The sequence below is a fragment of the Staurois parvus genome, unplaced genomic scaffold, assembly GCF_062004578.1.
Source record: "Staurois parvus isolate SC_StPar_1 unplaced genomic scaffold, SC_StPar_1.0 ptg000291l, whole genome shotgun sequence".
Classification (NCBI taxonomy): Eukaryota; Metazoa; Chordata; class Amphibia; order Anura; family Ranidae; genus Staurois; species Staurois parvus.
In genome coordinates, this window is record NW_028318087.1 from 3,952,254 (window position 1) to 3,971,843 (window position 19,590).

A 19,590-nucleotide genomic window follows, 5' to 3' on the forward strand; every position below is an offset into this window, starting at 1 on the left:
TCCAGAGGTGGGGTCAGATGGGAAAACCTGTGCTAAGAGACATATTGGCTACATTGCTAACCTCCTTTTGGAGATGCTAGCAGCCTGTTGGTCTTTGGCTTTCGTATTTCCTGAGTTATTGATATAGAATAAGCTTGCAGCCTGTCACTTCTGACATTGTCTGCCTGCTTATCAAAACCATCACTGAAACAGGAGTCAGAAAATAAATTTTGGAGCTGCTCTCAGAAAAGAATTTTAGCCATTGCTATAGATGCTGGTGCATTTGTACCGGCTTCATTTGTGAAGACACAAACAATGTAGCTTCTGGACAGCCCTCTACATGGCCTAGGATGTCAGTTGGCTGAGGAAATATAGAGAGGCTCCATTCCTGAAAGGCTACTATACTAGTGTCTCTGTCATTTTCCTGTGGGCTTTTACAGCTATCCATGCCCCATTAAAGTGATTTGATTCTGCACATGGCAAACCTGTGATAGGCTAAGCTCAGCTTTGCAGCAAGGTTTCCACTATCACCAGTTCTATTGTAGTGCAGAGCGTTCACGGGTGAGGTTATTTCTGTGTTCTGCATTCACCATAGCGATATATAGGCCTCTATTATCAGCAGTCTGGAGTGCCTGTCCCAAACAACTATAAAGTCACTGCTCACGATCTAACCTCTGCCCTAAGGCAAACAAAAAGGAGAAATTAATTTAGGTTAGAGTCAACCCTTTTATTGCTGTTGAAAGGTCTATAATGTCAAGTGTAAAGCCAGATACTATGGCAGCTGTGAGTCTCTTTACATTTTCACTTTTTGCTGCTGACTATATAGTATATGTGTTTACACATTTCTACATATAATCTCCTCTGTGAAGTATGAACCCAAAGCTTTGTTCACTTCAGAGTTCAGCATTGTCAATCTCCAGCCATGATAAAAGTGGATTGATCAGCTTCAACAGAGTGCTGAAGCGACTATAGTGGTCTAAATAACTCCCTGATATCTCCTTCAAGGATAAATTTACCTTTGGAACAATTTACATGCTCCACCTGTTTTTAGGGTGAAACATATAACATGTTCCAGCATCTGCAACCTCTCAACCCTGCCCCCCCCAATCCCCCCTCCATGTGACAGCGGGTAGGGGATATCTTCTCCCCGCACCTGCTGTCACAATTTGAAAACTGTGTGGCCGAGCGGGACTCTGCCAACATGGGTGCGTCATTCATTCAGTTTCCTGTGAATGAATAGCCTACAGGTAATGGCTGATGGCTTGTCATTCTCAATGAACTATGAGGGGACTGGTGAGCGCTGTCATAGTTCATTGATCTTTCTGCTCTCAAATAACTGCCTGCTTGTACAAGGTATGGGTAGACAACTATTCTGAGAGTTTGCAGGAGCCTGAGATTGCACCTGTGATCTGCTGATCTTGGGTGTAATGCTCTGCAGCTTCTTAGAAACAAATAATAAATGTGCAAATTTTTTTTTACCTGTAAAAAAAAATTTGCATTTTTATTTCAAAAGGTGAAGACACTTGCCCTCCAAAATGCCCCCCATCCCTTTATGACCAGGCCATTTTTTGCTATACAGCGCTGCACTACTTTAACTGACAAATGCATGGTCATGCAAAACTGTACGCAAATTACATTTATATTATTATTATACAGCATTTATATAGCACCAACAGTTTGCGCAGCGCTTTACAAAATTAAGGTAGACATAACAGTTACAATACAATTTGGTACAAGAGGAAACAGAGGGCCCTGCTTGTTAGAGCTATGTGTAATACAATGGAATGACACAAGAAAAAGTATTGAACACATGGAGAAAGGGAGGCGCAAAAAGGCATGGGAAGCCAATACACTAGCTGAAATCTATCAGTAATTGGAAAGCAATGCTGCCCCTTGTCAGTGCAAATTAACCACTTGCCTACCGGGCACTTATACCCCCTTCCTTACCAGGCCAATTTTCAGCTTTCAGCGCTGTCGCACTTTGAATGACAATTGCGTAGTCATGCAACATTGTACCCATATGAAATTTTTATAATTTTTTTCTCACAAATAGAGCTCTCTTTTACTTGCCGCTGGGGGTTTTATTTTTCGCGCTATAAACAAAAAAAAGAGCACAAAATTTGAAAAAAAAAGGTTTCTTTGTTTCTATTATAACATTTTGCAAACAGGTAATTTTTCTCCTTTACTAATGTGCGTTGATGAGGCTGCACTGATAGGCAGCACTGATGGGCACTGATAGGCAGCACTGATAGGCGGCACTGATAGGTGGAGCTGATAGGCAGCACTGATAGGTGGAACTGATAGTCAGCATCGATAGGCGGCACTGCTGGGCACTGCCTGGCAGCACTGCTGGGCTGCACTGATGGCCAGAGGTAGGTGGCACTGCTGGGCACAGGTGAGTGACACTGATGGGCACAGGTGGGCGGCACTGCTGGGCACAGGTGGGTGGAACTGGTGGGTGGTGTAGCAAACTTGCTCATCAGAGTTCCCCTTTTTTTTTTTATCAGAAGTGTTCCTCAATCCTTTATTCTCCTTCCCCCTCCCTTCCTGAGAGGCACAGTGACAGATGTGTGTGTGCTGGTTATGGGTCAACAGCAGGTTAAGGCATCCTTAGTTCGGCGCCGAGCAGTCTGCGAAAGTGTAGCCTTCCTCACCTAAGTCATGATAAGGCCAGTGTTCCTCAAGAGAATTGGGAAGCACTGACCCAAGAACCTGTGTAGGCTCACACATCATAAAACAGATAAGGCAGCTTCTCCCAGGAATTGAAAGAGATTGTAACCTCATGAAACCTAACAGCTTAAGGTGACAGAATTAAATGAACATTCCTCAAGTCAGTTTGTCCCCTGCGTTTTATATCATGGATTATGAAGATATTGGTTTTAATTCAGAGTCCGCCCGAGATCCCTCCCTAAACAGAGTATTGGCCACTTACTCAAAGGCACCCCCTGCTGGGGGACTTTAAAAAAGCACAGGCTGTAGGCCTGAGGCTAAGCTAAAGACATCTCCTAATTTTAACATCGTAACAGCAGGAGATCAAAGACCCTTCGCTCTGCAACTTGGATCTGCTACCTCAAGGCTGAACATGGCAAGTAACTTAACCTTTTAACTTCTCCCTGTTATCTCTTGGCTGTGCTATGTTGTTTTTATATATAAATATATTTACATCTTAGTTACATCTTCTTTGTAAATATTTATTTTATTGCACCTGTTTGACTCTTTTAGTAATAAATCTTTCTTTCTGAAAGTGTTGAACTGTTCCTATAGTTCCTAATTGCAATTCACGAATTCCTGCCTTTGAAGGGACGCTACTGTTTGTTTTAATCTCTGTATAACGGGCCTGCGGACTGTGTTATATAGATCATTATTTCAATCATTATAGTGTATTAATTGATAAGGAGAGTTTCCCCTTTCTCTGTACAAAAAGGGGTGGTGGCAGTGAAGGGTTAGTTGCGTAATTAACCCGACCCAGTAACAAGCGCATTCAGGCTGCAGGCACAGATTGTAGACCATTAGCTGGACAATCATTGTGCAGGGCGCAGCTGAGTGTGGCATTGTTACGCATGTCACACCACGGTTTTAGATCGGCCGGTCCTTCTGTCACGAGTTTGGTGAGAAGGTCTGGGGTCTGACGCCGCGTCCGTGACAGGTGGCACTGCTGGGCACCAATCAGGGCACTGATCATCAGTGCCCTGATGATCGGTGCTGATCCCTGCTCTGACAACTGCCGGTTCTCGGCAGTACTTTCCCCACATTCTGACAGTGTGAGGAACGTGCAGCAGAGAACCGGCAATTGCATTTCCCTGTGATCAGCGTGTCATTGGATACGGCTGATCACGTGGTAAAAAGCCACTACGATTGGCCTTTTACCACATCACATGATCAGCTGTGTCCGTAGGACACAGCGATCATGAAGATCGCCGGGTGCGCGAGAGTGTGTTCTGGGAGGACATCATATGACGCCCTCCTAGAACTGGCCGGCTGCAGTGTAGCTGTCATTCCGCTATCTGCGATCGGCAACTGGTGAATATCTTCTGGTTCAGTCTCAGCTGATGGCCTATAAAAGGTGTCTCATTACCGAGGTGTCACACACGAGAAACATCTCATGATGGGTAGAAGCAAAGAGCTCTTTCAAGACCTTTGCAACCTTATTGTTGCAAAACATACTGATGGCATTGGTTACAGGATTTCTAAACTTCTGAATGTTTCAGTGAGCACTGTTGGGGCCATAATCTGGAAGTGGAAAGAACATCATTTCACCATAAACCGACCACAACCAGGTGCTCCTTGCAAGATTTCTGACAGAGGAGTGAAAAGAATTGTTAGAAGAGTTGTCCAAGAGCCAAGGACCACTTGTGGAGAGCTTCAGAAAGAACTGGCATTAGCAGGTACAATTATTTCAAAGAAAACAATAAGTGATGCACTCAAACTCCATGGCATGTATCACGCTCACCACACAAAAACTCCATCGCTGAAGAGAAAGCATGTTGAAGTTCGTTTAAATTTGCTGCACAACATTTAGACAATCCTGTGAAATACTGGGAGAATATAGTCTGGTCAGATGAGACCAAAATGAAACTCTTTGGATGCCATAATACACACCATGTTTGGAGGTCAAATGGCACTGCACCCCAAAAACACCATTACCAACACAGTGATGTTTGGAGGTGGGAATATCATGGTGTGGGGCTGTTTTTCAGCATATGATATTGGCAAACTAAATTTCATTCAAGAAAGGACAAATAGAAAAATGTAGCAAGACATTCTTGATAAAAATCTGCTGCCATCTACCAGGATGATAAATATGAAACAAGGGTGGACATTTCAGCAAGACAATTATTCCAAACACAAAGCCAAGGAAACACTCAATTGGTTTCAAAGAAAGAAAATAAAGCTGCTAGAATGGCCCAGCCAATCACCTGACTTGAATTCAATAGAATATAATATGGAAATAACCAAAGGTCAGAGTTCACAGAAGAGACCCAGTAGAGACTGTGTGGAAGAATGGGCCAAAATCACACCTGAGCAATGCATGCGACTAGTTTCTCCATACTGGAGGTGGTCATTAAGCTGTCATTACCAACAAAGGATTTTGTACGAAGTATTAAATAAATTTCAGTTAGCGTGTTCAATACTTTTTCCCCTGTGTAATTCCATTTTATTACACATAATTTATGAATGTATTTATTTTGGTTTCTTTGTATGGATTGCATGGGTTGTTACCGACATGTGGTGAAAATTTCATGTCACTAGCACTTTTAGAAATATATTTACTGACAAAAATGGTGAGGTGTTCCATACTTATTTACCTGCTGTACACGTGATTCTGCACAGAGCAGCTGCACTGTAGCAGTAAGGCTACATGGGCCGGCCGGAAAGGGTTAAAGAGAACCCGTCACCTGTGCTATGCTATCACATAGGGGGGTTAATTCTAAATTGATGAGCGGTAAAGGTTTTTATTCGCTTGAGCTCCAGAAGATTTTACCCCTTTCATGACCGGGCCATTTTTTGCGGTTTGCCACTGTGCTAATTTAACTGGTAATTGCGCAGTAATGCAATGCTGTATGCAAACAAAATTGATATAATTTTTTTTTTACACAAATAGAGCTTTCTTTTGGTGGTATTTGATCACCACTGGGTTTATTTTTTTGTGATATAAAATGAAAAAATACCCTAATTTAAAAAAAAAATATATATTTTCTACTTTCTGCTAGAAAACATGCAATAAAGAAATAAAATTTGTTCATCAAGTTTGGCCAAAATGTATTCTGCTACATGTCTTTGGTTAAAAAAAATCCCAGTAAGTGTATATTGATTGGTTTGCATGAGAATTATAGAGTCTACAAACTATGGAATAGATGCTGCAATTTTTATTTATTTTTTTTGCTAGTAATGGTGGCGATCTGCGACTTAAAGTGGGACTGCGATAGTGCAGCAGGCAATTGGACACTGATGCTGGGGGGAAACTGACTAACTGCCATTTACATCACCAGTGACACGAATACAATGATCAGTGCTAATATACACTGTCACTGTACTAATAACACAGGCTGGGAAGGGGCTAACATCTAGAATGATCAAGGGGATAAGTGGAGAAAATAAACAGCCCATCGCTGTTGCCTGAAGAGAGCCCTATATTGTTTACCAACACAGGGTTCTCCTCTGTTATTCCCTAAGCCGATCAGCAGGTTTTGGCCATACATCACTGGCCGGGATCCATTGATTGGCTTGTACTGCAGTGAATGAAAGCAGTCTTCTGGGTCCGCATGCACATGTGCAAGTGGACCCAGAAGAAAGCTGTAACGTACAGGTACATGACTGTGCCTGTACAAGCTAATTTGCCGCAGTACATTTACTGTGGCAGATCGGCAAGCGGTTATATTGTGTTTGTGTGCATTATTAACTTAACTATACCTTTACTGAAAATATAGATTTGCAAAACAGCTCAATTATTGTGTGACAAAGAAACGTGAACTGCCACCATTTTTTTCGACAGGGTCTCTGTGTTTATAAAATATCATGTTTTGATGGTTTTAGAAAATCTTTAGGCCTAAGATGTGGGAGGAAACAATTCCCCAACAGTGAAAAGGTTCAATTATACCTAAACATTGGCTCAGCCAACTAGATAATATGCAATTAAACAAAATGCAACTAGGCAGTCATCTAGGTGATTGGTACAGCAGGACTCCTTTACTTCTGCATTAGAGCTCCCTTTATCGGTGAAACAGAAGAACAATATGAACATTACAGCGTGTACATTCAGCTCTACAAATGTAAGGATGCAAGTGTTTACTTTTCCCAGCTTAATCTGCTGTTGAATTAAAAAGACTTGGAAGCAAAAATGTAGGAAACAAATTTCAGAAGTAGGAAAAAAATCAGCAAGAATGATTAAATTCAGAGGAGAGGGATCGAGCCTGACCTGATTGAACTAAAGAAATTGGCAAGTGTCGGACTAGTGGACAGGAGTTTAGAAAAGCAGAGTTTGGAAGACTCAAATGAATATGGTGCTCCAAATAAAGTAACTTTTTCTCACCTGGGCATTTGTGAAACAAAATTACTTAATCTGAACCGTGAAAACAAAAAAAAATAATCCATGATATGAAAGTCTGTGTCTTTCATCTTTATAAACAGTCTCAGAAATAACACACTTACATATTTTCCCTAAACCTTACAGCTGTAATATTCACCATTGCTGCCCTATACACATACATGAGGGAATCTTTTTCTTTTTATCAGCTGACATACAGAGTTCAGTAATTGTATGAGGCTCCTCCTACTGAGATAGTTTATCTCTGATAGAATTTCAGAGACAAAGTCTTTGCAGTGACTGCAGTTGATATCGTTTCCTAGCCACAAAGCAGAGTGACTCTGTAGCTGCGGCAAATCACTGCTACAAAACTTGCCTGTATGACATTAAGTTAAGGCTTTTGTGTGGTTGTATCAAAGTAATGTGAATCATGGTCTGTAAGAATCTAAATAGTGAAGTCTGGAGCCTCAGGAGAGCTACATGTTAAAGAAAAAAGTAAAGCGGCTTCCTTCTTAACAGGATATTAATAGCTGTGACAATTGCCACTGGCAACTCATGTGTTGTATTTTACTTCATTCTAAAGCAGTTCACTCCATCATACTTTTAGAATAGTGTAGAAAGTAATATAAATTTAAAATTGATATCATTGTGGAACAGCAGATGTCATTTAAAACCAAGTCAGCTGTGTCTCCTGCTATGATTGGTCATTGCTTCAGCTATTCTGAATGTTACAGGATCTGCATATTCACATTGTTTTACCTATGCAAAATTCTGCTGGTACAGTAGTAATATTGTTGAATCTGTAAACTCTGTTCATTGCCTTGACAATAAAAGTTGTTTGGATTTAAAAAAAAATGTAAATCTATGAGCTTTCCTCCTTGGAAGCTGAAATATATGGCTGCTGTATCACTAGATTTAGTGGATTAAATGACATATAAAACCTTCTAATACTATAGAAAGTCTCCTGAGCCCTATTGTTGGTCTAAATAAACTGCATCCTTCTATTGGACACATACTAATCTATTGTCATATGGATTTAAAGATGAGAAGGTACTTTCCAATGCAAAGCAAATCCTCTTTTTAGCTATTGCAATATATGAAAATATACAATGAATAGACTTACATCCAGCGATGGCTCTGGCATATCAGGGGGTCCCTGTCCACCAGGCTGACCTTCTAATACCGATGAAGGGTTAAAGGCCATATCTCCATGTCCATGGCCAGCAGCTTGAGGTGGATGTCGAGGTTGAGGTGCTGGTCCACCATGATGTAAAGGCTGCCCAGGCTGGCTTCCTGGGTGAGGTGGGTGTAAGCCCTGAGGCATGGCGCCATGAGGCTGATCAGCATTTCCTACATGAGGAATCTGCAGAGAAGAATATTGAGAAAAAAATGATGACCCCTTGTCAATAAATATGTAAAATAACATGAATGCTATCCTAAAATGGACTGTAAACAGAGCCAGCACCACTTACAGAGTCCTGCATGGGGTGACTGAGTGGCTTGTCCAGCGAAGACATCCCACCAGGCATGTCAGGGGGGTGCGAGAGCTGGGGCCCGTGCATAAAGTCGTTCATTGATGTGCCACCTGGAGCTCCATGAGGGAAGTCAAAGTTGCCATGACCCTGGTAATTGTTACCTGAAATGACATTAATTAGGATGAAAAAAGGAGTCTTATTAAGTTTACTGCTTGTGGTTCTGCAGTTATTATTGGGCTAAGCATCGTTACACTACTGGAGTGTTGACAGCAGTTACGGGGCTTTGGGGGTGTGCAGAGGATTTATACAAGAAAACATACCGAACATTGCACAACAAAGTCTTACCTTGTCCAACATACTCATTGGAACTTCCTCCACCAGGGGGTGGTGGCAGAGATGGATATGGTGAAGGGCCAGGCCCCAGTGCTGCAATCATCTCCATGACATTGGGCATGATCATCTGACTGGGACTCATAGTCTTAAACCTCTTGGAGGGCATTCCATCAGGATCATCCTTGATGTGAATCTCTGATTTGATAGGTACCGGCCGCCAACTGCACGTGGGATCAATGGTCACTTCTTCAAACTCTGAGCTGTGAAACAAACAAATGCATCCTCCATCATTTTTACACCATTTTAGGATGTTTTAAAGCACACATTTATTTTTCCTGTAGAGGATACAAAATTGTAGTTTAATCGCTGAACTCCAGGTATGATCTTAGTTGCATACATACATTGGTTCAGCTTAAACCAATGTAATGCATATCCTATACCTGAGTGAGCGATGTGTAAGGCACAATCACTGTAGTAGTTGGCGCTGCTATCTTCCAGGTCTGTCAAGTGCTGCTTCAATTTTCATACTGACTACAGGAAATTGTTTGCTCAGCACCACTGCAAGAGTGCCTTGAAATTCCCTGATTGGACAAGGTGGAGGGGATCACAATCTCCACCTTACCAAAAAATACAAGACATTCTATGACTGGCGGCATAAGACCCAGAAGATTGCATTCAGCTTCTACATCGCTTCCTCAGGTGTAAGATATACATATGTCAGCTATATTTGGATGTTTCAGATCACCAGCCAGACGACTTTACAAAAGCGGTGTTCTTTATTTAAATAAACAAAACACAAACTTTCCTTCAGTGTACAAAACACAAACAGTACATATCTGCATCAAAATAAAACTTGGGCTTACTGCCTTGAAGCTTGTCCCTGAACAGGGCTATATGTCTGCCTGTCTTGGGAGATCCACAGCAAAAAGTTATCAGCAAAGTCTCAATAATGAACAGTGTACAGCTCGTCCACAGAAGCCTGTCCTGTTCCACATCACACCTCACAGACACCTGCTTCCTGCCCATTTCAGTCCTCTCTCACAGGTAGGATAACCCTTTCAGGACTAAAGTACCCATTAGTCTTGTAGGACCAAGAATCACCTGGTTACTCTAGCATTTGTGTGCTTGTTCTGCCTCATCCATGTCATTGGGGCATGATCAGACACAAACTGCAACTTCCTGCCAAGTAGAAAGTAGCACAGAGAATCAAAAGCCCACTTAATGGATAGGCATTTTTTCTCCACTACGGCATACTTTTTCTCGGCAGCCGTTAAGGTCCTGTAAAGAAAGACTATTGGGTGTTCCTCCCCATTGACCTCATAAAACAGAACTCCTCCTAATCCTTTCCTGGAGGCTTCTGTTTGGACAATAAACTTAGAAAAATCTGTTGCAACCAGCACCGGATACTGGCATAAGGCTGTTTTAAGCTCAGAAAAGCCTCCTCAGCCTTGTTATTTCACTTGACCAGAACAGAATTCTTACCTTTGTCAAGTTAGCTCAGTGATAGTGGCGAAGTTGGGGACAAACTGTCGGTAGCACCCAACTACGCCCAGTAATGCTCACAATGTTTTCTTCACAATGGGACAGGGCCAAGCCTGAACAGCCTCTAGAGGCTTTAGAAAACCTCTACCCACTATGTTCCCCAGGTACCCGGTTTCTCATCACAGTGACGCATTTTAAAGAATCCAACCCAGCTTGAACTCCCATGGTATTCCCAGTCTATACTAAAGATAACAAAATCATAGAAATATAGTGAGATGTATTTTACGATAGGGGCACCATGTTTTATTCATTGGCCTCTGAAAATAGCTTGGGCACAATGCATCCCAAATTGCGTTCTTTTACATTTAAAGTGACCCTCTGGAGTGGAAAATGCCATCTTTTGTCTGGCTTCCTTGGTTAAAAGTATCTACCAGTACCCCTTGGTGAGGTCTAAGGTGGTAATATATAACATCAAACTTCAATACCTCATTGAGTTTTCTGAAATCATTCTAAAATGATCTAATCATGCTCTTCACAGTTTTGTTGGGCTTCGGTACCAACACAGTTGGGCTTGACCATTCACTCTGTGACTCCTCAAAGTTATCGAGTTCAAACATTTTCCCAAGCTCCTATGATACGGTTTTCCTGTGTGCCTCAGGAATGCAATAGGATTTTACTCAGACCTTCACATTAGACTCTGTGATAACGTCAAGCTCAATTACCCTGGCAGACCTGAGAAGATCTCCCCATTCCTCTGTTCTTTTACCTGCTGAATTTGTGGCTTGGATATGGCGGTGGCCACTGGGACAAGGTCCACCCCTAAAGGGGCTCCAAACTAATTTCAGCTAGGTAGATACCTGCTCTCTGTCCTTTTAAGGTTTTTTCACATGGTAGATTTAGGAAAGTTTCTGTTTCCCAGGTTGGAGAACTTTATAGTTTAATTCACCAACCTTTTTTACCACCTGGTACGGCCCTGCAAATGGGCTTAGAACTCTATGGAGGGTATAAATACAGCCACTCGGTCCCCAACCTGGAACTGTCTAAGTTTGGCAGACCAGATTACCTTAGTGACTCTCTCTCATGGGCAATATGCTCTACCACTGTTTTATGTGAAGACTCGCTTCCTAGGTTTCTTCTAGCAGATCAAGCAACCCCCATGTTCTACTCCCATACAACAACTGAAACAGAGAAAACCTGGTAGATGCTTGAGGAACCTTTCTGATAGTAATCATATGTGCTTGAAGTAAGCAGTCCCAATCTTTTTCTTTTTTTGTACAAACCCATCCATCTGTGGGTGATAGACAGAAATATGCAATTTTTTAAATTTAGAGTAACTTACATAGGTCTGCCATTACCTTTGACATGAATAGAATTCCTTGGTCCGTCAAAATCTCTTTTGGGAACCCAGTTCTTGAGAACATAACTCTACAGAAATCACTATGGAGGAGAGGGACTGCCACTAGATACTTTGTGTATAATGGAGTACCACCAGGATATATTGGTGTCACCGAGCTCATTTCCACAGGGAGCCCACTAGATCCATCGCAATAGGTTCACATTGTACCTTGATAATAGAGAGGCGCCAAGGGGTTCCTACAATGTGACACTGGAGCAGTTAGTGGACAACTGGGACATGAGCCACAGTCAGGGGCATATTTATCACAAGGCAAACAAAGCACTTGCCTAGGGCGACATTTTTCAGGGGGGCAGTACCTCCCCCCAGAAGGGATGAAAGAAAGGACATCTGTACCATGGGTACCAGGTGGGATCCGAGAGAGGCTGTGGGCTGCTTTATGGTGTATGTAGAACCTGACTTTTGTTCCCAGGATGTCCAGAGCTGGGAAGATGAGTGTCGTTCTCTCTATCACCGGGGTTAGGGGGTTATGAAAAGCTCTCCCAGGTGGGGGGCAGGGGTTTTGTTGTTTAATGTCAGACTCTCTCCATGGGAGGGGGAAGGGGGGGGGTGTTGGCTGATGTCTGTGGGGGCAGACAATTTTTGTTTTGCCTAGGGCAGCAAAAAACCTGAATACACCACTGGCCACAGAACCTCAAGCAGTAATCCCCAGTCAGTGGAACCAGCTTGTTATCAGAGCCTCTGTTTTCTTGGCCCCCCAAGTGACCTAACACATCATTGTAAGCTAGGTTGAGTACCAGGCATCTAAAAGGCTGGGAGACCAATACCTGGTCCGCAACTTCACCCCAGACTTTGGTGATATAGTACAGCTATTGAAGGCAAAGTGCTGAAACTTTATTTTGACCTCAGCACTTGTGACACCCTCTTAAAAAAAATGCCAGATCAGGATATACTGGACAAGAGGAACCCTCCCCTTCATCCTCTCTGGACATAACCTACAGTGGATAGGTTTCCTCTATGCTCTGCCCAGCCATGACCTCCTAGTAGGAGATTTCCCCTCCCCTCCCAGGGGTCTCTTTAGCCTGTAGATGGTCTGCCACCGGTATAATTATCATCTGCATTTTCTAGAATCACACATTTCAGCATCTCAAAATGTAACTGAACTGCCACTCTAGCCAGGCAGTCTTCAGTTGACATAGTCCCACAGTTCCAAGAAGAGAGGACTATCCCAGCCCACTCCGATATCATGCATCAGGTTGGGTACCGCTCCAATCTCCTGGGTAACCATACCACAGTCAGTAGTGATTGACACTGGCATCAATAGGTATTCTTTTGTGTCTCTATGTTTACATACCACCCTTAGTTTTATTTACAAGGCCCACTCTCCCACACACCCCAGTATGAACAAGAGTCACCATACTGCCCCAAGTCTAGTAGCGCTCGGGTATAGAGTTTGTTCACCATCAGAACCATATATGCAGTACAGATCCTCTGGGCATAGAAAGACCCCTTCCATATGGCCCCACACATCTTACATTTTTACCCACAAGGGGCACTGGTTTTGGCACCTACTGGACCCCACCCCAGTGGATTTTACTGATGCACCCATGAAGCGGGTTTAGGTTCCAGCCCCCCTTAAGCATCCTACCATACAAGATTTACCTTTTGAAGCTCATTTCCCACATTCTAGCAAGTGATTGTGTAGATGTACTGGGAATGTTTGACTGTGGGGCCTCTTCACACTTGAGGAGGTTCCTTTAATATTTTGTAGATGTTCTGTGTAGGATATTTTTTTAAATGTGCAATATTGTAAATCATTTTTTAAATAATAAAACTGATATTTTAGCTAGAGATTGTGCTGGCACCTTTAACATCCATTTTCAAGAATCTACATAGCAATCAATCAGGATGTGATGCCATTTTAATTGAACACACAGTACTTTACAAAAACTGTCACCCCATGGCAAGCTAAGATCTCCCCCTTCAGTTTCACAACATCTAAGGCATCAGCCACTGAGCAGGTCTTAGTAGGTCTTCTGGGGTTCCCCGATGGAAACGAGTCATGAGGCTGGCCCACTAGTCTGAGGCCACTCCTCTCTCTTGGTCTAAGATTCAAAAGTCATTGGGATTGGTTCCACATTGGAAAGTGAACATTTGCAAACCATGTTTGGCCCTTACCATCACCAGAGTTGCTAAGGGCAACAACCCCCTTTAGCCGGTATCTTATAGCCATCAACTGGTCCTGCACAAGACTCCTTCTGAGCCTCCAGCTGTGCTGCCGCTGTCTGAATGAATAGAGCCACAGTCTGCTGCTGTCATGCCTGAGTTCCCTATAGGCCTGCTGTTGGGCCGCTGTAGTCTGAATGAGGGCTTTTACCTTCTCCTTTGTGCTTCTTACAGTACCCTGTGGTGCCTCTGCTGCATTGACCTATCACATGGCCTATGGCCTTTTAAATTGTATTTTTTTTTTTGCTTCAAACTGGCTTCCCAGCTAGTATGCCTGCATCTGAGCACCAGCTGTGATATTTGAAGGTTTTGGATCACCATCCTACCGACTTTGGTTATTTTAAAAAAAATACACAAAAAATAGCTTTTTTTCAGCATACAGAGAATACAGAGAAAAACTGCCAGTGAAACCTGTCCCTTGCTCTACATGCTTTAGGAGGCCCACAGAAAAAGATCGGCCAGCAGTGACTCAGCAATGAGCAGCCTTCAGCTCTTCCACACAAACCTGTCCTGTTGCACATCAGAGACACCTGCTGACTGCTTCCAGCCCTCTTCACTCTTGCAGGACCATAGTACCCGTAATTAGTGTTGGAGGCTCTCTCTCACCCAAAATCTCTTCAGAGCCTCTGAATTACGGGTCCCATAAAGGACTTAATCCTGGGGAAAATGTTAATCAGTTTGCCCTGGACCCCTTCACCCTGCATAGGTGAGAATCCAAGAATACTTCATCCTGCTATTTGTCATCCCCTTATGGGGGCCATAACCCAAAGAACACATATCTCCAATCCAGGACCAATCCATGGTGTGTTGTACAAAGTATACATTCAAGATCATACCTGGAGTTTAGTTTCAGCTATGAACCTACTGTATGATGAAGTATGTGGCTAGCAGTAACACAGCAGTTATGTGTATGAACCCCTGCCCCATAACAAAGTTTTATTACCCGCTGATCCTCCCAACAGACCATTATTTTTTAATGACAATTGTGTGGTCATGCAACATTTTAACCACCACTGAGGTTTTTATTTTTTGCACTATAAACAAAAAAAGCAAAAAATTTGAGAAAAAAAAAAGTTTTTCCTTTGTTTCTATTATAAAATTATGCAAACAGGTAATTTTTTATCCTTCACTGATGTGCGTTGATGAGGCAGCACTGATAGGCAGCACTGATGAGGTGGCACGGATAGGCAGCACTGATGGGCACTGATGAGGTGGCACTGATGAGGCGGCACTGGTGGGCATTGATGAGGCACTGATGATGCTGCCCTGATATGCAGCAATGAGGGGAGTCACTGACTGGCGGTACTAATGGGTGCAACTGCTGGGCGGCACTGCTGGGCACTGGTGGGCGGCACTACTGGGCACTGACTGGCGGCACTGATCATCAGTGCCCTGATGATCAGTGCGGGTGTCCTCTGTGACATTCGCTGGTTATCGGCAGTACTTTGAAAGTGCTGCCTATAACCGGCAACTGTATTTACTTTTTGATCTGCGGTGTCATTGGACACAGCTGATCACGTGGTATTAAACCGCTGTGATTGGCCTTTTACCATATCACATGATCAGCTGTATCAGTAGGACACAGCGATCACTGACAGTGCTGGGTGCGCGCCGCTGGGGGCGCGTTCTGGGAGGACGTCATATGATGCCCTCTCAGAACTCGACAACTATGCTGTAGCCATCATTCAGCTATAGTGAAGTTGTCAAGTGGTTAAATAGTGAGAACACTCTTCTTTAGCAGTGAAATCAAACAGCTGCATGTGCTGTGTATTTCCATGGTCCCACTGTATGTAAGAATGTAGCCACCCTCTCTTGCTCGCTCCTGGGATTGACTAGAGAATTTGGGATCTGTAGTGTGCACATGACTGCAGCTAACGTGCACTGCTTGTTCCAAACATTTGAAAGTGAGAAGGAAAAGGAGAGATTCAGGAGCTCATGGAGAACATTACAAGGAAATAAATAATTTTATGAAAAATAGTTTACAGGGCCATCAAGTAGTGAATGTGTATGGTTTATTTTAGGAGAATAAGGATATTGTTTAGTGTCACTTTAGGTGGGCTTTGTATCTCATGCCCAGCTACTTTGCTTCCTGTTCAGCTGATTCTTCCTTACTTTTTTATTCTGTTCCTTGCTGCCGTGCTTTACTTTGGGTTCTGTCATATTAAAATAAAGTTTGCCCTTTATTTAATGTTTGTTTCTTGCATTTGTGTCTTGTGTTATTTTTAATTGTAAATATTGTAGCATTTTACTGCTTTTTCATTTATAGCGGGGTGGTCATTTTAGTGTGGCATGTGGGTCACATAGATGTTCTTATATACAACTTTAACCAACATTTGACAATCGTTTCATTAATATTTCGGATTACAGTACAATGTAAAATATGTATCTGTTATCCAGTAGTTCATTTCCTATCTTAGATTTGAAGTTTAATTAAAATCAAAACAGTTTTTTTAGTTTTGGAAAGAGTAGAGATGGATTAGAACACCTATTAGATATCTATTGCGGTCTGTGTCCCCGTTAGGGAGATTCACCCTCACTATATTTGTCCTGTTTACCATTATCATTAAAAGTGAAAGTAAAAGAAAATCTAAAATTTTGCGTAGTCCCCAGAACAGTATCAGAGGGGAAATCTTCCAATGGGGACACTAGTTCTGGTTATCCCCAAGAGATTCCTTTGATTTTTGTGGATTTCCTCTCACTTCCTGTTTTGTCTATGGGACAAAAAGTGACAGTAAATCTCCCCAATGGGACACAGATGGCAAAAAAATAAACGGATAGGGTTAAAGCCCTCTGTTACTCTATCCAAAATGGAAAAAAAAAAAGTTTTGCCTACAGTTCTACTTTAATTGTTAACGTGGCCTTAGCCTTGTATAGGTTTATTATGGCCATAAGAAAGGCAGGCCATGACCCACCAAAATGTTGAGTATCTATAAAAATATAGAATTTGCTTCTTTTAAAACAAGAAAAATAATGGTTTTACACAGCAAACAGGAAGATGGAAGTCACACAACTGCATGTGGCACTTACTTCTGTATTGCATTCAAGATGCCCCACATGTACTGATCTACCTCGAGGCCTTCTAATAGGGCTGTTTTACTGAAAGAAAATAAACATTTATAAAAGTGTAAAAAAAAAAACCAACAAAATATGACCAGTATCTGCTGTTTATATCAAGCCAATGATGTACATATCTACTGCTCTTACATCCAGGACGGTATGAAAGGGATGTCAGCTTGAATTGCATCTATCCCGTGTAGAAAATGTATTAAACATGACTGATTAAGTCCACATCTTTAAAAGCCACAGTCTATGACTACATGTTACAATGACTGCTGCAGCATAACATTACCATCATTCTAGGTAGACATAAATATTTAAAGTGCCAATAGCCCATTTATTGCCAAACAGCACGCTCAGGCTGTTGCTGATTCTGGTGCATGCTGGGATTGAAAAAGCAGACTTATGATCAAGGCTGGAGCAGTGACGTGTCACTTGGTGTGAAATAACATACATAGGAGATTACGGGGACAAATACTGTGAAAGGTAATATGTGACAAATTAAAGCTATACATACAACTGGGCAATATTTTTTGTCCTTTATATACTTCAATACAAAGACAGTAGCCGGTAAAACATTTTTTTCTCAAATAATCTCTTTACATTAAACACATAAAAATTGTACACTCACTTGCATACAGGACATCTCCATGTTCCCCGCTCACAGTTCAACTGCAGATATGATTCCAGATCAAAGCACTGCACATACAAAGAAGAAAACTTTACATATCATACTACACACCAGGGGCGGACTGACAACGCATGGGACCCCCGGGCAATAGGGGATCATGGGGCCCCTGTGTCCTTGCCAAAACTCAATAAAGCCTATGAAAAAGGTACCAGGGGCATCTCATGGGGCCCCCTACTGACCCCGGGCCCTCGGGCAGTGCCCGAGTTTCCAAATGGTCAGTCCGCCCCTGCTATACACGCAATGCACATGTTGCTGATTTGTCACAATAGTTCTGGACAACACTATTCTGAAACAGGTGTTTAGTCTGATGAACTGACCTGTACATGTTTGCAGTCATGTCCCCGAGCAGGCAGCTGGATCCGTCTGAACGTGATCGGGCATTTCAATGAGACTTTAATTGCCGTCTGCTCTACTCCATCCTCTCCATTTAGTGCTGCATTACCAGATGATGCCGCTACACTGCTGAAATTTCTCTTTACTGCACAGACAAACAAGCAGTGTGTCAGAAGAAAAGCTGTTCTCATTTCCAACTGTGTCCTGTCTTGTTCTCTCCCATTAAAGAGAAACTTTACCCATAACAATTTGATAAAAAAATGTTTTTTTTAGCAAGGAACATCCATTCCATATTAATAACTGTACTATCAAAATTATTGTGTGCAGTAAATTGCCTCTGGCATTGTTTCGGTTTCTTCTTGGTGAAGGCTGCAATTTTGCTGAAGCCCAGAGCCCTTGAACAGCAGTAAATCTTTAGGCTGTCAGCAGGTTTGGCACTGTGCTGAAAAATAGAGCAATTAAGCATGTGCATAGTAGAGTGAGACGGTGTATTACTGGATTTTACACAGTATGGGCACTTATTTGTAATGTTTTACACAGCTATACCTGCAAAAGGGGCCAGCCTGAAGTGATAAAGCAGGGATTAATTTTCTGACTAAAGTTCCACTTTAAATTTTTCAGTGCAGTATGAAAGACTTTAACTAATCACTACTGGCAAAAATCTGTTTTCCCTTCAAACTTTCTCACTCATACAGGTCATGGTAGACCAGTGTTTCTCAACTTTTTTCAGTCAAGGCACCCTTTAGAATTGTGTGTAATCACGGGGGACACCAGTCTGAGGGTTCATTCACACCAGGGAGGTGTGCCTGTGTGCGCGCACCTTTTTGCACGTTCCTACATGTCATGTATTTTAACCACTTCCCGACCGGCTGTTGTATATAAAAGGCTGGACGGTGGCAGTGCAGGGTCGGATGGCCGTTTATAAACGGCCTCCCCGCATCCTGTTTGTGCGCGCTCCCGAGGAGCGCGCAACACCGCAATCCGGTGCCCGCTGTGTCCTCCGGACACAGTGAAACACCGATCGTTGGACGGGACCTCTGTACGAGGTCCCGATCATGTGATCACTGATTGGCCAATCAGTGATCACATGCAAAGTAGTAAGCAAGATGTTATTTGTGAGATCATTGCTTACTACGTGTGAAACTGTGAATGATCACAGAGGTCACATGGTACAAGGCTATTCACAACAGCCTTGTACCATGTGACAAGCTGTGACCAATCACAGCTCACTCAGTACTTCTCAATGACTGCAAGAATGCAGACAGAGAGAAAGAGAAATGATTGCTTTTACATCCTATATGGGTGTAAAAGCAATCAGTGTAAAAAAAAAAAAAATCTGCATCACCCCCCCCCCCCCCCAAGTGTACAGTGTCACCATGGTGACACTGTACTGCTAGGGTGATAGTATGTAAAAAAATAAAAAATATAAAAAAAAATAAAAATGTAAAAAAACGTTTAAAAATTATAATTTTTGGTTATAAACTAATTTGGATTTTTTTTTTTTAAACTAAAAAGATAACGGAAAAAATTTTGACCAAGATTTATGATGAAATATTATTTATTTGCAAAATGTTATAAAAAAAAAAACACTTTTTTTCATTTTTTTGGACTTATTCATTTACATAGCAAAAAAATA

At 42.3% G+C, this 19,590-nt stretch overlaps 1 protein-coding gene across 18 annotated transcripts in view; it reads right to left on the bottom strand.

Moving 5' to 3' along the window:
• Positions 1 to 19,590, bottom strand: part of ZMIZ1 (zinc finger MIZ-type containing 1) — a 470,001-nt gene that overhangs the window by 3,768 nt on the left and 446,643 nt on the right. For 17 of the 18 annotated variants that reach the window (XM_089682518.1, XM_089682519.1, XM_089682521.1 and 14 more), the window contains 6 exons: positions 17,939 to 18,099; positions 17,562 to 17,629; positions 16,901 to 16,969; positions 8,824 to 9,071; positions 8,476 to 8,639; positions 8,127 to 8,366 (listed from right to left, as the gene is read on the bottom strand). In XM_089682518.1, coding sequence (XP_089538644.1) covers positions 8,127 to 8,366; positions 8,476 to 8,639; positions 8,824 to 9,071; positions 16,901 to 16,969; positions 17,562 to 17,629; positions 17,939 to 18,099 — 950 coding nt within the window. The remainder of the gene's footprint in view (positions 1 to 8,126; positions 8,367 to 8,475; positions 8,640 to 8,823; positions 9,072 to 16,900; positions 16,970 to 17,561; positions 17,630 to 17,938; positions 18,100 to 19,590) is intronic. The other variant, XM_089682525.1, reaches the window with a different exon arrangement.